Source organism: Gossypium raimondii, chromosome 13, assembly GCF_025698545.1.
Source record: "Gossypium raimondii isolate GPD5lz chromosome 13, ASM2569854v1, whole genome shotgun sequence".
NCBI classification, from domain to species: domain Eukaryota; kingdom Viridiplantae; phylum Streptophyta; class Magnoliopsida; order Malvales; family Malvaceae; genus Gossypium; species Gossypium raimondii.
Genome location: NC_068577.1, coordinates 9,582,093 through 9,603,146, shown reverse-complemented (window position 1 = coordinate 9,603,146; position 21,054 = coordinate 9,582,093). Strand labels below are relative to the sequence as shown.

Sequence of the window (21,054 nt, the reverse complement as noted above, 5' to 3'; positions counted from 1 at the left end):
CAATTTAGTCCTCTCTATAGTAATTTTACTATACCACATCTATTCACTTATCAATTTATGACAAATAAATAAATTTTCACTCTTAATAATTTAATCCTTAGTTTCATGAAATTCATTGATCACTAAGTTATCACTTTATTATTTCTTACATTAGTGACATACATTTATTTATATATTCTCTACTAAATTCAATATTCATAATCGTATGTATTTTTTACAACATACCTTTATTTGTTACATTACTAAATTCAATATTCATAATGGTATGTTATTTTTGTTACATTACTAAATTCACTACTAAATTATCACTTTATTATTTCTTACATTATTAACATACCTTTATTTCTCTATAGTAATACATTGAATTTATTTCTCTTAATCGTTTTCATACATTCATTTATGCAACTTTTATCATGCATTCCGTACAAAGTTGTATTAAGCTAGCAATCCATACAAAGTTATCTTGAACTAAAAGAGGAACTGATTAAATATATATAATTAAGACTTAAATAATTTGAATCAAGTTCTAGTCAAACCCTAAATGATCCAAATCCAAAAATAACCCAATCCCGAACCATTTTGCCACATCTTAGAGTAGTGTACATGGCCAACAAGTTCTTCAAATAGCAAAATTTTACATGTTTTGCGACCAAAAATTTCACTGCATATTATTTGAACAGTTTCCATGGTTCTATTGTTTCCATTGTCAACTCTAACCATTCTTACGGCCTACCAAATTCATGCACATTTTAGTTACCGAACGTTAATTACTGTTAACAGTGTAATAGTAAATTGATGTGACACATTAAATCATTTCAAACAAAAATTTTGATTAAAATATACAATTGGTTATGTTTAAGATATTGAGATTGAGATTTATTTACATTACATGAAATGAGATGCTGAGACACTAAGACGCTAATACCTTGAGGGCGCATCGATAATTTTGATATTCAATAATGTATTAGGAGTACAATGAAGGTGTAATACATGGCCAACATCACTGCATATTATTCACACTGTTTCCACGGTTCTAGAGTTTCCACTGCCAACTCTAACCATTCTGACGGGCTACCAAATTCATGCACAAGGTATTTTAGGGAAGAAAATTGATCGAAAAACTTGAAAGTTGGGGGAGCTCGTTGTGGCAAGTGCTTATAATAGCATAAAATGTGAAGTACAATACACACAAGCTTAGAAAGAAACTTGTATATAACGTTATAGATAATGGGTCCTTCGGAAAGAAAAAGAAAAAAGAAAAAAATGAAGTTAACATCTTCACATCCCTTGTCTCTACACCAAACACTTACATCACTTGATTAAGAATAAAGTCGGTAGAGTTTTGGGGGGAGGGGAGGGGGGACATGAATGACAATGGACCCAAAGAACGAAAGAGAAAATGATATTGTACTTCCCCTAGCCATTTCTTTTACCAGCTCAATCCTGAAAATCATGCATATGATCTAAAAGGTAGTTGGCCGCAAGTTCCTCATTCTTGTTGCACGCAAAGAACACTTGGAGCACAGTTGCACGGTCAAACCCCATTGCTTCAAGCTGCAAGAGATGGGGAATGCACAAGAGAATAAGGAGACTACAAAAGTATTTGTAGGCACAAGATCAATGCAACAAATTTGAGTTTATTAATCATCTAAAAGTAAAACCATTGCCTAAAAGAAAGATGTGATGCATATCTCATAACTCAGATAAAGGCCAAGGAAATGAAGGCATTTCCAGAGTCAGTGGGGAAGATAGCTAAATAATCCATGATTACAGAGAATAGTGAACACATCCAAGTCAGCCTTTATGTAAAAGATGACATACTCGTTCTATGGCTTCACGTTCCTCAGGTGTGACTTGCACAGCTTGTGGCATCGCCTCAGCTAATTGCCCCAAAATGTTTCTTTACAACAGGAGATGTCAAATAAGCACTTGATATACATACACACTATATAAGTTCAAGAAATGAGCAACTAAAAACAACAAGACTCACCCCTCTCCACCTTCAGCAGGTTCATTGATCAAGCGAAGAAAGTCACCCTGATGCTCTTGAATAAGTCTCATTAAATTAGGATTTTGTTTCCCCAACTCTTGAAGCATAGGCTGCCAAAAATATAAAAAAGGGAGACATTGAGGAAAGGTGAAAGGTAAAAAGCAAAAGATAAAAAGACAATGAAAAACACACTAGGATTGAAGAGGGGAAACAAGGGACCAGAGAATAACCTGCAATATTTGTGGGTTGGCTTGCACCATTGCTCGCAAAGCTTGAAACTGAAAAGAGAATTGCATATTGAGTGTAGTTCTAGGTAGGTATTTACATGACAGTCATGCTAACATTCCCATATACAACCAAATGAGAAAGAGAGAGACCTGTGGACTGTTCCGTAAAAAATCAAGAGTGCCAGCCCCAGCACCACTTGCACCCATGTTGGGAAGGCCCTGTATCAATAAAAGGCCATCAAGTCACTGGTTCATTTGCCCATCATCAAATTTATCAAAGGTCTACCGCATGACAATTTACCTGGGGAAAGAGGTCTAATGGATTTGCATTTGGTCCACTTGTAGGAACAGCTGCCGTTTGCGCAGGCTGTTGAGGTTGTGCTGCAGGGTTAGTGGTTTGCCCAACGACAGGAGCACGGGCCACAGGTGGAGCTTCAGCTTGCTCGGGGATGCCCTAGCATTTGCAACAATAATTTATGACACGATGACAAGAAGCAGCTTAGGAAACAAAATGCATGCTTGTTATATATATATATTTTAAAAAAAAGAAGAAAAGAAAGATAAGGGTGCAGTATAAAATACCATTAAAACCCACCATAAAACAAATTAAGACACACCATGTGATTGAAATAGAAATCCAACATTCCTGTTCATATTGTTTTTTTTTTTTTGTTGGGGGGTGAAGTCAACTTATCCACCAAGTCAAAAAGGACCAGCAAAATGAAAGATACGAGGCATATTTTGGGTGTGCAGAAATTCAATCATCATTGACCAATAAATCATGGCAAGGAGAAGGCCAAGTTTCAAATAGAATTACATCAAATTAAAAATGACAATGGCATAATCATCATTCCAAGAAAACCTCTCAGGATGAGCTCAGCTTATTAGGTTATTCCCACATCTACATTAAGGAGAACAATAAAACAACAGCAACTAGAAGCACGCAAGAAAGCACATATTCTTCAAGATACAAGAAAGGTACTTACAGAATACAAATATTCAACAGCTCTCTCTGGGTTATTATAAGCAGCACGAAGGGCGCGGACAACAGTGTCCCTGTCCCAGGTCCCTCCACCCATATCAAGAATCTGTTGGATTGTTCCCTCTAAGTTACTCCCTGCAACCAGGTTAGATGCTGCTTGGCCATAAACATCAGAATCTGACCTGTTTCCAAAGACATTATTCAAGATATTACAAGTATGCAAAGGAAAACAAGGAAAAACTCAAGATCTCTCCTACTAAAAGCAATTCGATTAAATCAAAAGCTTCTATCCTTCAAATAAGAAGCATGAAAATTACTATCAAGAATAAGTTACTCACAGAGGAGTACTTGAAGCAACAGGAGCAGATTCAGCGGCAGCTGCAGCCCTGAAAAAAAATAATAAGCAATTAATCAATTGCAAAGGTGCTGTATCTGACCAAAAGTGTAGAATAGCAGGACTTACATAGCTGATGTTGCAACAGGTGCAGTAGAAGCTGGTGCTGGAGCTGTTGGCAGATTACTTGCCTCAGGATCCTACAAAGAATCCAAAATCACTACTCACTCCACAATAATCTTTGGATACAGGCTAAGTTTTCAGAAGCAACATACCCTAAAGATTGTATAGTGGGGGGAAAACAGAAATTTATATTCATACTCAAAAAGAAATTTGAAGATCAAATCAGAATTTGCATAATGATTGTGAGAGTTAATAGCTCAAGCTAAATAGTTCTAAGAAGGAGTCAATATTCTTTCATATTGATATGCTACTGGAAAGGAGAAAGGGAAAACAATTGTGAAATTGAGAAACATGGATAAGAGATCGTGTAACTAACTCATAAACATTTAAGGCGGTTGAATTTGGTAATAACACCAACTCAAACTCCAAATTATGCAATATGTTTATGGCTCAATAGTGTAACATAGAAAGCAGTTGGACACAAAACAACTCAAACCTGGGCCATATCTAAAAACCCAAAATCTTAAAAGCATTCTATTTGCTGTATATAACTTTTTTGATGATCTACTCGTTTACAAATTATATTTGTTCAAGATGCTTGACTATCACTTCAAGTTCTAGTTCATAGCATTGAAATAAAGAACATCTACCATCATGGAAAAAACAGAATCCCAACACTTTTCATGTCATATTTATTGCAAAATGTCTCAAGAAATGTGGCTCAAAAGGTACAGTGACAATCATTGCTTACAACCAATTATGCATGCAAGTAGTAGTAAGAGAGGTAACAACAATCTTACTTTCTTTGTAGGAGCTGTTGAAGCAGCTGAACCCTCACCAGTTGTACCCTTATTCTAGTTTATTTAAGCAAAAAGGACAATATTAGTATGAAAATGACAGTCATGAAAAATAAATTCAGATACAAATACAAGTAGGTAAAAGGTCAAAAAGTAGCACAAAGAAAATTTTCTAGTTTAGCAACAAATTGATTTATAAGATGCACCTACAGGAAAGAAACAACCAGATTTCAAAAGAAAATTATAAGGATACAACACTCCGTCATCAGTTATAACTAAGATAACTTTCAAGTTCAACAGCAGTGTGAAAAATAATGATGTCAGTTGGGCATTTATTAGGACAAAGTCAGCATACTTTGGTCAGAAAAGTTCGAACAAGTTAGATGAAATATTACAAACATAAAAATCAGAATATTGTAAACAATCTCACCTTTGTCAACATGATCACAATAAAGCTATTTTCAGTGACACTGTTTTCAGCCAGTGTCGTGTCATCTTTAAGAACTTTTCCCTTATAGATAAGCATTTGTTGTGAAGCAGGATAAACATCAGTCCCTTGAACAGTTTCTATGTTCTTTTTTACATCCGCAACCTGAAAGAATTGACAAGCATTAGCAGCGGAATTGTATAATAACAAGTGACAAAGAAATGAAAAAGGCAGAAGGCAGAATGCATTTTATCCCAAGACTTTCATGTCTGTGCTTATATATGTATGTATACATGCATATATATATGTATGTATACATGCATATATATATGTATGTATATATGTATATATAAACCTTAAAAGCATAAAAAGTAGCAAAAAACAATAAAAATAATAATAGCTTATTTATATAGTTAGAAAATCCACATCATTAAAAAACACAACCCTTGATTAGATGTAACCATAGAATGCAGAACTTGATCCTTGGTTATAGAAGATCTATTAAAAGAAGCCTCTGTACATTTAATCCAGTGTTCATAACCACACTAATTAAAAAGAAGTGAAAGAGCATTGCAAAATATGAGATGCTTATGGCAATGATCAAAGCTTGTGTATACTCAAATTCAAACCTAAATCTAGCAAACTACAACTAGAAATTACATGGCAATCTATGCATCAATATTCAATGATACAAGTTAATGAAATACTAAGACAAAAATGAAGCCCAGAAATCAAAGTATTATTCACTAATTTCAATGAACTGGTAAAAAGCATTACGTAGGAAGTACTTAATTGCTAATTGTCGCCAGAAGAAAAGGATACCGCCGTTCAAGCTACACGAGTATCAGTCCACTAAAACTTAATCGAAGTAGCTAGACTATTCACAAGCTAAATAAACATATTCAATGAATTAGACACTAAAATTGAACAAATCATTCACGATCTCCGATTTCACATGTCAAGCATGGTAATTCAACTACGTGCATAATAAGTCCAACTAATACAGTCCTAGATGAACGCGAATTAATGTTCAAATGCAGGGGAAAACGGAAAACCCTAGTCAAGAAACGTAAAAGCCCTGGAAAAAGAGGGAGAGAGAAGCGAACCGCATCTTCGGGTTTGACTTCGATATCGAAGTGAGTGCCTTTGAGAGTTTTGACGGAAACCTTCATCTTCTGCCAATTTCGATCTTTCACTCCGTTGGTCTAAATCCGCCGATCCTATTTATATAGGTTAAAATGTGGCACAAGTACCTATACTTTTTGAAAATTGAGAATATGAACCTTGTACTCTTAATTGAAGGAATTTATTTTTATACTTTTCATATTTTAAAGGGATAAATTTTAAAATTATATATGAATTATGGTTTAATATATAATTATATATATAAATTTTGATTTTGTATAATTTTATATATAAAATTTTGATTTGATCCAATTTTGTAAATAATTAACACAATTATTGATATAACATCATTTTATATTTATATATTGCATACATAAATAAATATATTTTTCCCAAATAAAAATAAATTGATGTATTATTTTTTAAATATGTACGATTAATCAAAATTAAAGTTTCAAGTATATATTTGAACCACAATTAGAGTTTCACATGTATAATTGCACCAAATTAAAGTTTCTTTATACAATTACACATTAAATCAAAGTTCATGTATAATTTTAAAATTTATCCCTATTTTAAAATTTAGGTTTAATTGTTAACATTATTATTATTTTGTTAAATTCAATTTAATTACAAAGTCTTTTTTTATTACATGGGTATCAATTGAGTATTTTATTTCAAAATGTCACCAAAAAAAATGTTAACAATTGGACTTAAATGAATTTTGAAATCTAAAAAGTAGAGGAACTAAAATCAATGATATAGAAGTATATGGACTAAATTCCTAATTTTTGAAACGTACAGCGACTTGTAGCACATTTTAACCATTTATATATAGGAGATGGAGAGAAATGTTGACCATCAAGGAATATATGGTATTATTAATGTCATGGGGCTAGAAATTTAGTTTGGCAAACCGCGCGGCTTTAGGCAATTTCTTGGGTTGAATTCCTGTCCAAGTCAGCCTACTCTGGAAAAATGAAAATTTTTGCAGAAATTCTCTAATACACCAAAGCAAAATGGAAGCAAACTAAAAACGAAAGAGCAAAGAATGAACAAAAAAGCCAAAAAGAAATATCGCACACCAAGTGTTTGAGTAAATGCTCTCAATATATTCTTTAACTCAAGAATGGAATTATTACAAATGAAGGGAGATGACTCTATTTATAGTTTAGCTCCCTCAAATCCAACTGTACAGATCGAATTACATTAATGGTTGAGATTAGTTCTTATCTACAATAAGAGAGTCCTAAGGGATTCAAATTCTATACATGTTTATCCTTTAGGATTTACAATAATTACCTTGGTAAAATACAATGCTTACAATTTAGCTAGGATCCAAGCAGATAGGCCTTGAGTCTCTTCCAAGGAATGGGTCAATCTTGTCAGGCCAAATGACCCCCAATGAACAAAAGGGAACATCAAAGTGTGCTTTGGTTGCGGGCTTCTTTGTGCTACCCGTGACACTAGAAGAAACTAAAGATACTACTACTTTTTTTTTCTTTTTGGTAATAAAATGAACTTGGATAAAAAAGAAAGATTACATAATTGTTTTCCTAATGGGAGGGCTGAAGGCCTCTTCCAAAATAAGAGAGAATCTCATCAGGGATTAATTATAAAAAATAGAAAAATCATAACTAATTGGACCATCTAGAGGGTCATAAAACAATAAGGTTGTTTTTAGTCTTGCTACGATATTTGTCACACCCGGTTTTCTTTAAGTCCCAGAAATTAATGGAGAGCTAAGAGTTAATTGAATAAAATAGTAAGTTGGAGGGCTTTACTGGAAAACTTGGAAAATTTTGGTGGTTGAATGGTAATTAGTTGGGAACCAATTCTAGTTTGGTTACGTTGGAACCAGCTGATTCCTTAGTGGGAGACAAAATGATAGCCGATGGATGGTTACTTGGGGCCTTGAGCCGTGCATAAGAATCGTTATATATATGAGAGTGGAGGATTATTTTGAAGGCAGAATTCTCCTCATTTCTGTTTTACTTTCCTTCCTTCTCCATCGTCTTTTCTGGTTGCTCCGAATGAGAGAAAATTGATGAAATATTGCATGGGGCAGTGATCGTGAGGATTGAGGTTAGGGAGTAGAGAATTTAAGGAACTAGTAAGTCTTTCTATCTTTTTGTATTCATGGATTGAGAAAGGGAAATAAGGATTTCTGAAATCTCTAGGAAGCTTTTGAATGATACTGAATTCTAAGTTTTAAGATTTGAATACTTTCGGTTTAACCAATATATATGGTTGTCATACTTAGCTTCTAGGACGAAAGAGACTCTGGTGTTTGGACAAGCTAAGCTGGCGAGGACAAAGGACTTAAGGTGAGTTTCTGGAATCTATTTTGGTTATTTTTTGTTATCATGCTGCTAAATGTTTTGCTCGAGTGTTTGTTTTGAGTCCAGTCTAAAATCCATGGTTGTATATGATTACGATAAAGGGTAAACTATGCATGCATAATACCATGGATATATATAGATGATTGTTGGTATGCTCTCTGAATGCACGATGTGGTTGTGTATTTGACCACCTCCAGATGTATTAACGTTTAGAGTATAATTCTTGCAACCAAATAAGAGTTAGACAATTTTTGCAAGTATATAGGTCAGGTTGTAATATAGTTTTTTACAATGAAGTAGGAGAGTACTTCGAGGATCGTACCCAAGGGAGGCGAATACTAAATTAATAATATCTCTAACGTAATAGATCTAATTAGTATTTTAATTAAATTACATTACACTAAAACATAAAGTGAAGAGAAATTATTTTATAAGAAAAATAAATAAATAACATAAAATAATAAAAAATGGAAAACTAATTTGTTGAATCACTCAAATCTAAGCATGGAAGACTAACTCACTTTAGTGCTCATAACTAAATCCTATGTTGAGCTCTACTCAACCAACTAGTCACTAACCTAGTAGGATCACTTGATCTTCCACTAAACTAACGAGTCCATAAGAACTACTTATCTCTCGACCTCACAGTCGAGACCTGATTGGGGTAAGGGGTTCACAGATAGGCAATACAAATTTTTGGTTCATTGCCACCTAGATGACTTCCTAAGGTTGTCAGGCCTAGGGTTTAAGTTCTTCCTATCCTAAAAAGTTGATTTGCTAAGAAACCTTACACAAAAATTAAGTACTCTCGCGTCCACTCGTTAATTCCCCACAAGAGGATTAGTTCCTCATGAATCTCATAAACAACATAAACTTGATAAAAAAGATAAACATGAAGAATAAATCAAGAGTAAAAGTTTAAGAGAAATCCTAAATTGTATTGATGATTTGAAAAAATAAAAATCCACAAGAATAATGAATCTACCAATCAGATTCTCTGCCAGACAAAAGTTAAAATAAACTGAAAACTAAATAAAACTTACAACCTAAACTAGAATAAAAGTTTAAAGACACAGAAAAGTTGTCTAAGAAGTGTTCAGTAAAGCCTATTTATAGATTTAGGGTTGGTTGTCGTCCATAGCTTTAGTCTGGCCGGCGTTTTTATGTTAAAGTTCATTGTGCGGACCAAAACACTCTTAGCTTATTAATTCTTCACGTCAAGCCGGTGTCGCAACATTGGTGGTAGTTTACTTTGCTCAGGCTCAGATTCAAGGCTGTGTCGCGACATCCTCTAGCTATGTCGGGACGCCAAAGGCAATCTTTCTATTTTAGGTGTCTTGCTCACTATGTTGCATCGTTGAACCTCCGTGTTGCAACATGGTGACCAGCTCGTGTTTTCATGCTTTCGAATGGTGTCCTGCACATTCACGAAACACGTTAGTCTTCCTTTAGGCCTATTTTTGCCCCTAAAGTCATATAAACAAATCAAATTACACTTTTTATTATTTGATAACTAAAAGTGAAAAATTAAGTAAAACATGATGAAATTTCTTTTATTCAAGCTAAGTATGAAAAATGGTTTAATCTACTACAACAAATTGCGGTAGATCAAACTCCTCCACACTTAAGTCATTGCATGTCCTCAAGCAAGAAAACATAAAAATTGAAAAATAAAACACAACTCTTGAGCAAATATGATACAAATACCAGTTTTGGAACACATAACTAGGAATAATCATATATACATGTAATTATGGCATGATATTATTGTAATTACATACTCGTCTTTACCTTGTTGTTAATATAAGACATTGACGTTGTTAATATAAGACATTGCCATTGTTATTTCAATTTTTGTGTGTATAAATAAACTTATAAATAATAAAGTCCTGAGAATAATATGATTATTCTTAAAAATTCCTTAGTCAAGTATTATTGTGGGTTTGGACAGCGATAATACATTGAGACTAATGTGTAGTTGATTGATGACAAAGTGTCGTCATTGACATAGGGATGTCAAAATCAATACATGAGTATGTGTTAGAGAACAACATATTGGATTGACCCACTGTGAGTATGTTTCTTAGATTATTATGTAATAATCACAACATTACTCATAGTGATAACTATGTATATGATCCTCAGACTTGAAATCACCATTGTCCTAACATCATGAGTTGTATATTTTGATGTAGTCAAAGTTGTACTATAAAGACTGATATTGGATATACCACAAACCATGTAGTGGGATATGATTGATCAAAATCTGATTTATCCCTCATACATAATGGGAGTAATATCTTGGGCCATTTGATGAAGTGAGACTAGAAATGCATGGCCATACTCAAATAAGTTGATATGAGATATCGCACTTATTTGTTTATTTTAGTCTACTCAAAATATCAAGAACTATGAGATTGGACTATACAAGTGTGACTATACCATGACTTGCGTCCAATCTAGATATAAAGGATAAAAGTTTATCATAGAAATTTTATGTCGAATCACAACTTCTTGTAACTTAGGTAGCAATGATGCATTACTAGATGCCACTCATTGCTTGTAACATTAGAAATGTTTTAGTATTACTACTACTGTTACAATAACCTACAAGGTCACACCCTATGGTTAAAGCGAATAGACTTCATACAAAATGTTGGCCATATACCTTCCTATATACATCTTTGGCAGACAATATCGCCTGGTGGACAGTATCGTCTGGCGGACTATATCGCCTGACTAACATATCGCCTAGTGAATACGATTCGCAACTATTTTCCAGAGTTAATATTTATGAAAGTTAATATTCTTTTGGACAGAAGAAAACTTTAATACCTTCCATGATTTTCTCTAGAAGTAAAAGGGAATTATTCCGTTTTTATTATAGGTAATTAATAAAAGGAAAAAGATCCCTGATGATGCGATTGAGAAGTAAGGAAAAATTCAAGAGGTCTAGCAGCCAGTCTGAATTCTCTCTGAAAAGTTCAAAGAGTTTTATTGTTCATGCTTGACTGAGTGGATTACGTAGATGCCAAAATGATTCTGTTACGGCTTGGAATCGACACCACAAAGGAAATTAGATTGCTAAAGGTATATTTCCAATTATGTTTCAACCCGATTCATTCCTCGTACTTTGATCCTTTGATGGTGATCATCGGAATAAATTTTTCGTTGTGTCACAGGGCGTACCGACAATCCAACATCAATGACTTAACATTCTCAACTTCAAACCCCTAAATTCAGTATATTACAAAATATATAAACAATAAGGTCCTTAAATATATGGATCCATTGCTAAATCATACATGTAATTTGATTATACTAACAGAATACAAACAACCATTATTGCAATTACTTGATATAATGTCCATTCATGAATAGATTTATCAACGTCACATAGGACTTTTCGACTTGTAACGTTCTAAAGCTTAAGGTTGGTATGGAATTTAATAAAAAGGGCATCAAAACAATTTCAAGCACAAAAGTAGTTTGGCACATCCATTGTTCCCTATTCTTCCCCTTAATATCCCTTGCCTGCTCACCACCTTATTTCTCATTCTTTTACTTTCCTTATTTCTCCATATAGCAAGTCACGGTATAATAAAGCAACTATGGTTAGCTCACAATTTTTTGTGCACTAATTGTTGAGGTTTCTAATTTTGTGACTTTTATTGTGACACCCCAAACCCGACTGGGATGGACCGACCCGAATTCGAAGCATTACATTAGCCACCGAATTGACTCTCTAGCTGACGACCACCCGACGTGCACCCCAACCTTATAATACCTCATTTATGACTAATTAACTATCATTTATTAATACGGAAGCAATTTGTGAACCATTTTAAAACTTTTTCTAAATATTTAAACATAAGGGTATTTTGGTTATTTTACCGCCTAAGGTTAAACTATCTTGATTTTATTTCTAAATAGTTATCTACCTTCTTTTATTCAAATTATGCAAGCCCTAAAAATTTCAACTTAATTCAAGTTCATTTACTATATCTAATTTAGGTTTTATTATTAGGGACTAAATCGTAACTTTCACAAACTTTTAGTACATTTTCAAATTAAAAATTAAGATTGTTTCTACCAAATATTAATAGTTACAAGTCTAAAATATTACCAAGTTTCCCTATCATCAAAGGCTTTAATTAATCTAATCAAGTTTTAGGACTAAATTATAAATTAAGCAAATTAGAATACTAGATTACAAAAACGAAAAATTAAACCCCCCAAAACCCACATTCCCGTGTGAAAAGACACACGCCCGTGTGCAAACCACTGCACCTATTTTGTTTAAAATCCATTTTAATTACCCGATTTTACATATTTTACTTACACATTAAACTTGAAATAGTTACAATTAATCACCATAAACATCCACACGTCTCCAATTTAATTTATTTACAACACATATGCAACAATTAATCAAAATTTAACACCCAATTACACGCTTAGCAAACACCAATTAATTCACACAAGCTACATACCTTAGTCGCAAGCAATCCACTCTATGGTAAGCTTCAATTAAACATTGTTAGTACAAAATACATGCTTCATTCATCGTGTTATCAACCACCGTACGAACACTCATCAACATACCATAAATCAAACATCAATTAGACAAAGCAACTATAAAATCACCAAAATTAAAGTCCAAAATTTAATGTCCAATGTCCATTACAAGTAAAATAACACTAGTCCCAAAAGCATCACAATGCCCTATATAGTCTCTAAAGTAAAATTTTTAAGCCACTACCGAGCCTTATTCTTGGATTGCCCTTGCACTCGCTTCTCGACTCCTTCCGCCCGAAAATTGTCTGCACGTAATGTGAGGGTGTGAGCTTAAAAAGCTCAATGAATGATAGTAAAAACATCAAGTAATTTGTACCCAATCAGGCATAAATCAAAGCAATTAAGCATTAAATTTTCAGTCATAAATCAAAGCAATTAAGCATTAAATTTTCAGTCACAACATGTTAATATTTCGCCATAACATCACATACTATTAAGAATAATTAAGAATAATTTTTTTTCATGGCATATAAAAGCATCTTTTAACACATAACATTCAATTATATTGGCACAATCAATCAATTATATTGACATAATACATCCATGACAATAAGTAAACGTGTGATCATATATTGGATAAACGCATCTCCGAACTCCCACAAATCAAATACAGTCCTCCGAATTGAGTGGGCCAAAGCCACATGCTCCTTTATAGCGCTTCAAATAACCTGGTGAGTGAAGACTCAAGCTCAACACTCCCTTATCTACTCCAAACAAATCAATCCACCAAGAGCCATAGGCTCACAATATCACAAATAATGGTGAGTACTCACAAATATGGCATGCCAACTGTATCCAATGGATCACCATGCAATGTTGCCAATATAATCATACATACAAGGCATCAAATCTATTGTTTAATCACTTAATTTAGGATGTTAAAATGCAAGTAAAAGCATGTCGCTAAGCAATTTTAACATCAATAAAATTAATCATGGCAAATATCATTTTCCCAATATTCATATACCAATTGAACACATTTATCAAATGTTCAATAAATCAACAATTCATGCTCCAAATATCAATTTATTCTATAAAATTTAATCATGCTAAAAGCATAATACACAACTTACCAAACCAATTGCCATTTCGCTCTTTTATAAAATAAAACCTATTTTTGCAAATCCAACCATCCAATATATAGTTAAGTCGTTAATAAAACCAATTAAACCTTTAATTTAACACATAATTAGGCCAATTTACCAAATTTCTCTCAATATCACTCACCTCCACACTTAACTCTTTAAGTAAAAAACAAAGTGTTCAAACAAGCAAGTTTGGGCTTCAAACAAGCAAGTTTGGGCTTCAATTCTGATTTGCATGTTCCTCCTCTTGATGTGAAGTTTTAATAGAGATAAAGTATGCATTACAAACTAAGAATAATAACAAGAAAAACGAAATTTGATAAAGAATATGAATCTAGATCATTGCTCTAAACTCCCTTACCGATGTTGAAAACTAAGTCGAAATGTGGAATTCCTCAACTAAACTCCCTTTTCAGCACCTCAAACCACTTCTAATCTTCATTCCTAGTCCAATAACATGTATTTTAAGTATTAATTTCATCATTTAATCTGTTTCATAATTTTTCGAAAAAATCATCTATGTTCTTCATCAAATTCGAGTTTATCAAAATTGATCCATAAAACATGTTTGATCTTTTGGTTTAAGATTAAAAACCTCTTATTAGACCTATTTTGAGCTTTCACATCTATTAATATTTGGATTCCAACTCAAAATTAAAGATCCACCATTGTTGATCCTCAAGTTCAAGGAAGAAGAAATTAAAGTTAAAAATCCATTATAATCACTTTAATTAATAAATAACGATTGAAATCAACTTAAAAAAAGTTTAAAGATGTGAATTACCTTCAATTGAACTCAAATCATTGATTTGGAAGTTTGAATCAAAATGCTTGAAGAAATTCGGATGATTTTTCGCCCAACTTTTAAAATTATTTTGAGAGATTTTAGGGAGAATTTTGGGAGAGAAAATGTTTAAATCTATTCTATGATATTTGGTTTATGAAAATAAGCAGAGAGAGAGAGAGAGAGAGAGAGAGAGAGAGAGAGAGAGAGAGAGAAGAGAGAGAGAGAGAGAGCGCTCTCAATTCAGGTGAAAAATGAGTGAAAAGTGAGGTAGTTGCAGAGTTTTTAAAACTTAAAACCCCCACCTGATTTTCAAAATTTGGGAAATTTGCCATTAGGCCACTCCCCCTTTTCCCTTGTTTTACAATTTGCTCATTTCCCTCTAAAATTCTGAAAATATGATTTATTTTCTATAAAACCTCTTACACATTTCCCCTTTTTTTTTTTCAAATTAGTCTCATTTAATTAATATTTTAAATCACCCAATTAAACCCCTATTTTAAATTATTTTTATATTCCAATTTAACCCAAAATATTTATTTTTACCCAAAAATTATTTAAAACCATAAAATTAATTTTTCTAAAAATATTTTTATTTTTTGAAATTAATTTTTCTAAAAATATTTTATTTTTCAAATATTATTTAACGATTTTTAGATAAAGTTAAGCTAACTAATTAAGAATATAAATCGCTAATTAACCCGATGAATTCTCAATTTTCACTCGAAACTCGGTAAACTTACTCGAAACTACTGGACCTATTTTTGGGGCCTTACATTTACTTTTGGAGTCACTTTTGACTTTTCCAATGATTCCCACTCACAATGATTTTGTTTTCAATTGTTCAAGTACTTTTTCTACTCATTTTGATTTTTTTCTGAAATTTTCTTTTGTTTTACACATTTTGGCTGAACCTTATAATAACTATATCACATTTCTCCTTTCTATTTCACTCTTATATTTACAAAACCACCATGATGTCTCTACTTATCCCTCAATACATATGACAGGATGTCTAAATTCGTGCATTTCATGGACCAAAGAAAAAAGGCAAGTACAAGTTCATATTTTGGCTTTGGTTTTGCATGAAGGTTTATCAAGAAGAGTTTTCTAGCTCAAATATGGGTTTTAAGGATTCATGAATAAGGTTGGCTTTTTAGCTCTAGGTGTATACCAAACATTGTCTTAGGTCATCCCTAGGTATCTCAATATTCATAAATTTAATCAATCAAGTAATCACAATTTAGCCATTTATCATACATACTAGCATGCTCATTTCCCTATATTCTCTCTGTCATTTGGTATATTCAATTACTTAATGCCTATTTACAGTGTAATTTATAAAACTTAGTAGTCTAATAACTAAAAATTTAAAATAAGTCACTATCATGCCAAATTTATCATAAATACAATCACCCTATATGCATGCTCTTAACCAATCACTTGTATTTTTACAAACTCAAGCACACTTTTGACAAGAAAAATAAATGAAAAAGTGTAAAACTGAAACTAAAATTTCCTATGTTACCCCCACACTTTAGATAGCATATTGTCCCTAATGTGCAACCCTTAAATAGATTAGGAATGAAGTTACCCAATTGATTGTGACATTGACGTATTCTTATGGTGGGTACTACTTCCTTAATCGTTGAAAGCTCGTAAATGTAGTTTTTCCTTCATGAAAGGTTCCTACATAGAAAATTCAAAACCAAAAACAAAAAAAAATATAAAATTACTCTTTGGATCTGTTATGGGATCGAATAGGGCCATATTTGGGTGGCAGTAATTTTGGTATTCTCATACCATTTTTCCATGCAAATTCTTGAATAACTGGGACTGTTTCTTGCATCCATCTAATCAGCCATTCGTTGTTCGAGATTTCACTTCCTTTTCGAGCTTTTGATACCTTTTTTCTTTTCAGAGATGCCAGGACATCCATCTTTTGCTTTCTTCGCTGGTTCCAATCCTTTATTTTTTTCCACTTGAGCTTGACATACTATGTATACGAGAGTCACCTATTAAGCTTTTCGTTGGCCTCGTGAATTGTTCATTCGCTTCCATTGGAACTTTAGCCTTTTTGCGTATTGTCGTCACTAGGTGAGGGAAGAAAACCCCGACCTTCTAGTCATTGATACAATGTTTCATGCTCCATTCCCCGATGCATATCTATTTATTCTGCAAATTACCATATAACAAAATGGCTTAGAAAGTATTTACATTAGAAACATTCATAGTAGGGAACATTATTGCTTGATTAAAATTGATCGGTAGACCGGTATGCTGTCAATGATTCCACTCACCCCTCTCTTCAGTTAAGTAGTTCACAATATTATCCATATTTATGTCATTTAAACTTGTTAAATTTGTGTTTTCAAGGAAAACATTTTATTGTAAAACTCACAAATTTCACAAGAGGTGAGTGCACCTCTTTCCCTAGTACTATTATGGTTTCCCAAATAGCCGTATATAGTCTCCTTGTCTCTTAATCCTTAAAAAATGCATAAAATTCTTGGATTATGAGGATTATTGCATTTTCTTTGGGAGTCACGCAAAATCTCTCCCATCTATGATACCAAACTAACGGCCAAATTTCTTTGTAAAGAATCGTCAATGGTTCAAAACCCTATTCTTGAATGAATGTCTTTCCTTATAGTTCTAAAAAATATTTTTCCACATTCTCGTTTGGAAATTTCAAGAGATTTGCAACCATTAATGGTTTTTGTTCCCTAGTACTTCTAGATTTTCCTAGCAGGCATTTTGAATAATATTCTAACTAAAAAATAACAAAAATCAAGCAAATAATGTAATAAAATAGTAAAAATCTATTTAGAAGCCTTAACCTTACTTGAGAACTTGTGATTCTTTTTGAAAATCCATTGCAAGTTCCTCGTTGTCGTGTTGCTTTTATCTTACAAAAAATAGAAACATAAGAAAAACAGGAGAAAATTTGTAGCAAAAGAGAAAGACAAGTAAAACAAGGTTTTTGAGTTTCAAGAGTTTGGAAGGTTTTAGAGGGAGTTTAAAGTTAGAGAAAGTTTAAAAACAAGTTAAAAGTGTTTTAGATTTAAAATTTGTTGGTGTTTTTAGGTTAAAAATTGGGTTAAACAAGTGTTAAAACCAATGGGTTGCATGGAGGGTTAGGTCGACCCTATAAAAAATTGTAGTGATGTTGAAACATAGGGGTTTTATGTCCTGACACCCTTAGCAGGATACTGATGTCGTGACATCAGGGATTGATGTCGCAACACACCTTGAAATCTTTAGAATTTGGGACAATCTGACTGTTTTGTCATGAAATAAAGGTGTCGTGTCGCGACATAGAGCTAAATTGCTCTATTCATTGATCTTGTCAGTGGTGTTGCAACACGGAGTTTCTGATCTGTGGTAATTCGGTGTAGCTAATTAAACTAGTTTTTGTACTTGAGGAGCTTGAATACGAGCAGTTTTAGTATGTTTTACTTATGTTTTCTTAGTTTAGTTAAATCCAATGAAAAGTTCATTTTGAGTCTTTTATTGACCTTAAGGGCCGGCTGAGGCCTAAAGGTGGGCTAATGTACTTAGTAAGTGTGCAAAAGACCATTCAAAGGCATAGGAACTCAAAGTTGGTTGCTATGTTGCAACATGGGTAGTTCTATGTTGCAACATAGGCAGTAGAAGACCAGAACCACTATTGTAACACCCCGAATTTTGGGCCTAGAAGAAATAGGTTTTGAACAAGGGAACAGTTAGGAGACTGCACACAAATATTTAGTTGTGCAAGGAAGTGACATAAATGAATATCTACTTCAGTGGTTAAGAGACTTAGGAGTGTTTGGAAGTGTCTGAGAAGTCAGGGGTTCAAGCCTTGGCTTATGCAAAATTTTTTATTTTAAGTGAATAAAATCCTTGGATCTAGATAGTAGGTTCTTAAATTATTGTGGTTAAAATATGATACAAATGAGTTGTTGGTCTAGTGGTAAGGGGCGTATGGAGTGTACATGGGGTCTAAGGTTTGAGTGGTGGCGCATCAGAAAGGGAATATTTATTTTGCTGCCTAATTCGTGTGGGTGGTAGAGTTGGATTGAAATACTGCTAAATGGAGTTTGAACTGGTCATAGAGAGAATTAAGGAGGGATACTTGGAGAGATTTGAGGAGAGAATATTGGGATTTGGGGAGGTTGTTGTTGTGGAGAGATATATATCATCTCATTTGTTCCTTGTTCTCGATGGGAGATCGGTGAGGTTTTCAAGGTTTTCGTCGCTCTCTCCAACCTGCATTGCTTTCATTCCTAACTGGTGGTGGTCGAGGTTGATTGGCACATTGCCTGGGAACCAAGGGTGCGATGATCATTGATTTGTGGCAAATACTGGTCGGGGCTAAGTATATCTCATAGCCGTGGCGAAATTTGGGCTGAACGGGCCACCCAAGCGTGTGGGCCCACTTGGGCCGAGTAATGGGCCTTGGGCCCATTTACACTGTTATGACCATTTAGGTTACCTGAGTCGGTCAAGGAGATTGCGGACCTTTCGAGACAAATAAAATATGTTATAAAGAATTAATTAGTGAGTTGGATATTCGGGAATCAAAAAATCGTTAATTTGTAAATTTTGAATTAGTCGATTTATTAGATTTTCATTTTGATGTACTTGTTTTCGTTTTCAACAATTCATGTAAGAATGAATCGAGGAAAAACTTATGAATCTATCAGCTACAGAAAAAGACCTTATGATAGTCAATATGGGGCCTCACCACCCATCAATGCATGGTGTTCTTCGTCTCATTGTTACTCTAGATGGTGAAGATGTTGTTGACTGTGAACCAATATTAGGTTATTTACATAGAGGAATGGATAAAATTGCAGAAAACCGAACAATTATACAATATTTGCCGTATGTAACGCGTTGGGATTATTTAGCCACTATGTTGGAGTTGAGTCATATAGCTTCTCATCTGTTATGGCTTGGACCTTTTATGGCAGATATTGGTGCACAGACTCCCCTTTTCTATATTTTCAGAGAAAGAGAATTAGTATATGATCTATTCGAAGCTGCCACCGGTATGAGAATGATGCATAATTATTTTCGTATCGGAGGAGCGGCGGCCGATCTACCTTACGGCTGGATAGATAAATGTTTGGATTTTTTTGATTATTTTTAACAGGAATCATTGAAAATCCTATTTTTTTAGAACGAATTTAAGGGATAGGCGTTATTGGTGGAGAAGAAGCAATAAATTGGGGTTTATCCGGCCCAATGCTACGAGCATCTGGAATCAAATAGGATCTTCAGAAAGTTTATCATTATGAGTGTTACGAAGAATTTGATTGGGAAATCCAGTGGCAAAAAGAAGGAGATTCATTAGCTCGTTATTTAGTCCGAATCAGTGAAATGACGGAATCTATAAAAGTAATTCAGCAGGCCCTGGAAGGAATTCTGGGTGGTTGATATCTGCATCGAGACCCCAAAATAGTTAAAATGACCAAAATACCCTGATAGGGTAAAGTGACCGAAATACCCCTATAGGGTAGAAAGATCGAAATACCCCCATAGGGTAAAATGACTGAAATACCCTCATAGGGTAGAATGACTTAAATACCCCATAAGGTAGAATGATCGAAATACCCCCATTGGGTAGAATGACCGAAATACCCCCATAAGGTAAAATGACTGAAATACCCTCATAGGTAAAATGATGGAAATACCCCATAAGGTAGAATGACCGAAATACCCCCATAGGGTAGAATGATCGAAATACCCTCATAGGGTAGAATGATTGAAATACCCCCATAGGGTAAAATGACCGAAATACCCCCATAAGTTAAAATGATCAAAATACCCCTGAAGGGTAAAATGATCAAAATACCCTCGAAGGGTAAAATGATCGAAATACCCCTATAGGGTTAAATAACTGAAATACTGTCGAAGGATAAAATGATTGAATTACCCTCGTAGGGTAAAATGACTGAATTACCTCTATAGGGTAAAATGATCGAGTTACCCCCGTAGGGTAAAATGATCGAATTACCCCCGTAGGATAAAATAACTGAATTACCTCGTAGGGTAAAATGACCGAATTACCCTCGTAGGGTAAAATGAACAAATTACCCCTATAGGGTAAAATGATTGAATTACCCCCATAGGGTAAAATAATAACTGTTATACCCCTAGGAGATGAAATGATTGATATGGCCTTATGTTATGTATAACTGATTTGCTTTATGATATGTATGACTATGAATGAGTATGACATTTAGCATACACATATGATTTATGACATGACA

General features: G+C 33.7%; 1 protein-coding gene and 1 pseudogene across 2 annotated transcripts in view; one reads left to right on the top strand and one right to left on the bottom strand.

The window, feature by feature from the left end:
• Positions 1-1,142: 1,142 nt before the first annotated feature.
• LOC105782105 (ubiquitin receptor RAD23c) overlaps positions 1,143-21,054 on the bottom strand; it is a 66,766-nt gene continuing 46,854 nt past the window's right edge. Inside the window, exons 1-12 of one of the 2 annotated variants that reach the window (XM_012606601.2) lie at positions 5,987-6,154; positions 4,884-5,045; positions 4,457-4,510; positions 3,663-3,733; positions 3,538-3,585; positions 3,204-3,381; positions 2,519-2,671; positions 2,368-2,436; positions 2,221-2,268; positions 1,991-2,100; positions 1,822-1,900; positions 1,143-1,554 (exon numbers count right to left, since the gene is read on the bottom strand). In XM_012606601.2, the coding sequence (XP_012462055.1) occupies positions 1,438-1,554; positions 1,822-1,900; positions 1,991-2,100; positions 2,221-2,268; positions 2,368-2,436; positions 2,519-2,671; positions 3,204-3,381; positions 3,538-3,585; positions 3,663-3,733; positions 4,457-4,510; positions 4,884-5,045; positions 5,987-6,052 (1,155 nt within the window). In that variant the 5' untranslated portion in view covers positions 6,053-6,154 and the 3' untranslated portion in view covers positions 1,143-1,437. Of the gene's footprint in view, positions 1,555-1,821; positions 1,901-1,990; positions 2,101-2,220; positions 2,269-2,367; positions 2,437-2,518; positions 2,672-3,203; positions 3,382-3,537; positions 3,586-3,662; positions 3,734-4,456; positions 4,511-4,883; positions 5,046-5,986; positions 6,155-21,054 lie in introns of those variants that run through there. The other variant, XM_052625921.1, reaches the window with a different exon arrangement.
• LOC128035893 (NAD(P)H-quinone oxidoreductase subunit H, chloroplastic-like) lies at positions 19,347-20,218 on the top strand (annotated as a pseudogene).